Here is a 5262-nt window from a genome sequence, read left to right as displayed (position 1 = left end):
TATATATATATATATATATATATATATATATATATATTATTTAAGCGCGTGTATATAAACACACACGACTATTTTAATTCTCTATATCCCCATTTCCCCCAATATATATATATATAAACTAGGATACGCTCAGTTCGCTCAGGCCTATTATTATTATTATCCGCTGGATCTGGCAAATCGTTCAATAAGTAAATAAATAAATAAAAATACGGCAAGTTAATAAAAATAAAAACAACGGTGGTCTGTGCCCGGTTGTGTCCATCACACAAAGACAACAGAAATAGAAAATTAGTAGTCAAATAATACTAATACTAATAATAGTAATAATAATAATAAAAAATAAACAATTATATTTATCGCCACAGCCAAAAAAAAAAAAAAAAATTTCCTTTTTAAAGAGTACGAAATAACCCCCACTCATCAGTCCGTGGAGGCCAGTGATAATTAATATAAACAAAAAGAAGAAAAAAAGGGGAAAAAAAAGAACAAAATCACAGAAGAAGGATTTTCTTTACAAGCAGAAACCCTTTACTCTGATTATAATTTTCTTCTTATAATAATAATAATAATAATAATAATAATAATAATTGCTTTCCCTTTATTATTATGCTTCCTACCTTTTTTTTTGTTTACTTTTTTCTTTTTATTCATCTCTTTCATCACTTTTTATTCTAGTTATTCCACCTTCATTAATTACCAGTTTTACTGTATTCTTTCCCTTTTTGTTTTTATTTATATATATATATATATATATTTCCTTTTACTTCTTCATATCACCATCACCCCCTTATTATAATCGCCTTTTTTTTTTTCTCTATTCTCTTAATAAATGGTGAGGTGTTTGTAAAGAAACTCATCACGTCTCTTATTGAGAAAAAAAAAAAGAAAAAAAGAATAACAAACATAGATATACAGATGATGTTTGGTATTCTTTCTTTTTTCTTTTTTTTTTTAAAAAAAATATCACTTTTTTGTAAATTTGTCTTTTCTCTCTCTCTCTTCATAGGCTTAAAATGAGGTATATTAATTCGCCACTTTTTTTTTTTTTATATTTAAATCTTTTCAGTTAATGTTGTCCTTCTCATTGCTATTTCTCTCCTTCACACTCACTCTCATATTAACGAACTCACTTTTCATGTACATTTTTTTTTCTTTTTTATTTATTGTTTTTTTTTTTTTTTTGCCGTTCTTTCCTATTACTCTATGATTATATCTGTGTAAGGGACCTGTCCCTTTCCTTTTTCTCTTCTTGTTTGATGTTGGTACGTGTGTGTGTGTAAGTGTATATATATATATATATATATATATATATATATAGACCAATTAATGCTGGATATTCACACCATATTACACATTTCACTCACTCTTTACTATTTCTCTTCCTTTCATCATGACTTCACCCCCAGGATGAGCCTGAGAGACGGTAATAATAATAATAATAATAACAATAGTCATAACACCAATTTCGTGGTTAAAAAAAAAATATGTTTATATATATATATAAACATGGAGGGGGTGTAGAGGGGAAAAGAAAAAGAAAATGTTTTATGACTGTGTGCAAAATACAGTCAATGAGTACAAACTAAAAAGAATATAGGGGGAATAAATAAATAAAAAACATACGTACAAATATTAAAATATTATATATATAACGCAATGTTCTCTGTAATTGTAATTGTTTAAATAATATATTCTTCTCCTACTTGTTACTTGATACTACTTTTTCGTTAGCCCACATTCAGAAGAAAAAGAAAAGGAGAAACAACAACTCTCACTTCCATATTTCTACTTTCTTCCTCAAATACTCTAGAATATTGCAAATAACTTTGGGGTCTTTTATTTTTTTTTTGTGACTATTGACCCCACAAACTCCCTCTTCTTATTAAAATTCATTTGGTCATTTTTTTCTCTCTCTCTTAGGGATCCATTTTTTCACCCAACACTTATTTTCGCCATCATATGCAGAGACCTATATATATATATATATATATATACCACTCCATCCCATCGCTTTTCTATTGTTAATCCCCTTCTTTTTCCTCCTTATCTCTCTCTCTCTCTCTGTGTATACATAAGATGGGGGATTGTGTCGATCTGAGGAAGCGATATTAACGCATCTCGCACTGCGCTACATTCTCTGTGGTTCTCGCCTTAAAAGCGCGCCAAAGCCGCATTTTCATTTCACTCCCTGTAGTGAACAGCAGTGAGTTGTCTGGTGAGAGTGCCATGTACTGCGATGCCTTCAACGTACCGGTAAACCCATTAAGCCGCTCCAGTGTGTCTCCACCGTTCTTCAATCGTAATATCAACAACAACTCTTTCCCCTGTGTGGATCCACGTGAGGCATCCAATCGTGGCATTGGTGGACGTGCAGTAGTATTAGTATTAGTATTAGTAGTTGTAGTTGTAGTAGTAATAGTTGTTGGTGTTATCATATCAGTGCCAAAGGCAAATCGCAATCCCGAGAGTGTATGAAATTGTCTATTCCCACCGCCGTGTGGGTGGTATTGGTCATTTCTGCTATTTCGTGCCATTGTATCCACTGGGTGATGCTGATCCACATATAATACCTGCTGCGGGCTCTCATCATCACTAGAGGGATCGTAGGAGTTCCAGTTGTTGTCCACGCGGAGTCCATCACCGCCAGTATCCCCCAGTGGGGCCTCTTCCGTATTCACAATCGTGTTATTTATATGATGTGTATTGTTTGTATGTACACCGCCTGCGGCCTCCACGTTTGGGGTATCAAGGGAAACCAAAATCTCTTCTGAGGTTTCACTGCTGAGGATGCTGAGAATAGGTGCTGAGAAGCGACACGTCGCCTTGTCTGATCGACCACCAACGGAGTAAACGGAGAGAATAGATCCATCTACACCACCACTATAAATCAATACCGTTTGTAAAAAACATTGTCTTCCACTCCCATTGATAGTACTACCAGAGGCGTTTGGAACAGTACTACTACTACTACTACTACTAGTAATGGGAGTTGTAGCAGTGGTGGTTGTAGTTGTAGTGGAAGTTGAATGAAAATCCATTGCAGCATTACCCACACAATTATATGGGAAACCCCACCAACAAAATGCACGTACAGGTCGATTGGAGTTTGTTAATACAACTCGTCGCTTTTTTCGGTTTTCTCGACCAATACAACTACTATGATATACAAAGAGACTATCACTTGTCCCAACAGCAATATGTTCTCCATCTGGTGTTACCTCCGCTTTATAAATAGGTGCCCCAACATCCACCACACAGTCTGGTATACGTGAGTAATTAGATGGTTTTTCAATCGACTGTGAGAATGGAGAAATCTGCCAGAGTAGTGAACCATCACGAAGATTACGCACGGTGAATATACCATTCATAAAACCACTATAGAGTTGGTGTCCAAGGATTTGTAGTGTACTAATATGAGAGGCATAATCTCTAAATACAGCTCGTTCGGATTTCTCAAATGAGAAATCAACCTCTGAAAATCGTCTTGTTTCTCTTGTGAGTCCCACACTCTCTACATGATGTCTAATAATCACTGTCATTCCAGTGGTTAATCCAATAGCCGTGTAGACATCATCCGTATCGGTTGGGTGTCGTGAGGCAGAGACAGCACTCACAAAACCAAATGGTGGTGGGGCCAGAAAGAGCGTCACTGCGCCTTTTTGTTCTCGCCAAAGGTAAACACTATTCGTGAGAGCAATAATAGCACCCAGATAACCCCAACAAAGTGGACTGAAGTTTGGTCGTCCCTTCACATCCGTGAGGGATAATCCTTCTGCATTAAGCACACAATGACATGTTTCAGTTCTACGGCGAGGGGTTGTGTGGCGTGAGTACAATACACTCCGCCGTGGAACTGGACTCCCATTAAGAGAGAGAGAAACATTATTACCATGAACACCTGTAGAAGGTGTACCCAACAAATCATTCTCATGTTTAACAGGTGTACGAAGTTGTGGTGAGGGAACTAAAAGTGCAGATGTGGGACGTCCTGGATTTGGGGTTGCTGTATAATTACTGGTCGTATCATTGCATTTGGAGCCATATATAGGAGTAGGAAAACCACCAGTTATTGTTGTTGTTGTTGTTGTTGCCGTTAGTGGAATTGGAGTTCTCCAGTTATTATCACCACGGAAAGAGCGATCGCCTGGAGTACTATTCGTCTCCCCATATGTACCAGGAGATCGACTGACTGGAGTAGTAACTCCCATTACTCTTGAGTGTGGTAGTGGGGTATGATACCCATCACGTACTTCTGAGCGAGCTCCCATCATGGGATTTATTGGAGAGTTTATAGTTGTATTTTCCAAAACTTTGGTTGATTCTATTAAAGGATATTCACGACATCTTCGCATTGGTGAAGATGGTGGGGTGTGAAATCCATCCTGTAAATCATTCATCATCATCATCATAGTACTCCCAACAATGTGTTGATCCCCTAACTCTTCCGGGTAGTGTTGTTGTTGACGTTGTTGTGATTGTGGTTGTATGTGTTGATTATCTATCTCTGCAGAGTCCTCCATTGGGTTTAAAGCATCATGACAGATAACGTATCCCTCCGTATATTCCGTATCTCGGTATAGTGGATTATTCACATTATCGTTGACATGAAAAAACATAAGACCACCACCACCAAGACCCATTCGAGATTCCAGTGTCTTTCGATAGCGTAATTCTGTTAAACTGTCTGTACTATGTATATGCAGATGTTGTGGATCATGAAGAAACTCTCTGTAGTTGGCTACACCAATAAAGCGATCCTCCACGGTTTGTGTTTGGTTAAAACTAGTCTCGCTAGATGGGGCATTCGTCTCCGCATCCGCAGAAAGTGAGCAGAGAGATGGAAATTGGGCGACTGCCGGGCTCCGTCTTCCTATTGCATACATTTGTAAAACTGAGATGATGTGAAAGTCAAATACGAATACCCTAGCCTTACTCCCTCTTTAAAGAAATAAAACACAAGAGAAAAATATTTTGTTTCCATGATTGTTCAAACAAGTTTTGATGCATTATTTACATATCTCTATCAAATCTTTTCCCGATGATGATTGCTAATACATAACAGAAACTAACGAAATGGAAGTGCTGAGAAGCCCTTTTATCCCGCTTCCCGCTCGGGGCGGAGTGGGTTGGGTTGGGTGGGCTTTTCAGAAACTTACTGTTAGGCAGACTGTAAAGATAAAAGAAATAGAATTTGGTTTACCAAAACCCATAAATCTGTAGTTCCAAAAAGTAAGGCTTTGCCATTCTTATCGCAAGCTTTCA

The 5262-nt window shown here is 37.2% G+C and overlaps 1 protein-coding gene across 1 annotated transcript; it reads right to left on the bottom strand.

Moving 5' to 3' along the window:
- Positions 1 to 2108: 2108 nt before the first annotated feature.
- TM35_000051560 (uncharacterized protein) lies at positions 2109 to 4883 on the bottom strand (the record flags this gene model as incomplete). Its single annotated transcript, XM_029022811.1, has 1 exon — positions 2109 to 4883. The coding sequence occupies one exon, from the start codon at positions 4881 to 4883 to the stop codon at positions 2109 to 2111; it is 2775 nt and encodes a 924-aa protein (XP_028885626.1).
- Between the last annotated feature and the right edge of the window lie 379 nt (positions 4884 to 5262).

Source organism: Trypanosoma theileri, assembly GCF_002087225.1.
Source record: "Trypanosoma theileri isolate Edinburgh chromosome Unknown TM35_Tth_5_V1, whole genome shotgun sequence".
Classification (NCBI taxonomy): Eukaryota; Euglenozoa; class Kinetoplastea; order Trypanosomatida; family Trypanosomatidae; genus Trypanosoma; species Trypanosoma theileri.
This window is presented reverse-complemented; position numbering and strand designations above follow the sequence as displayed.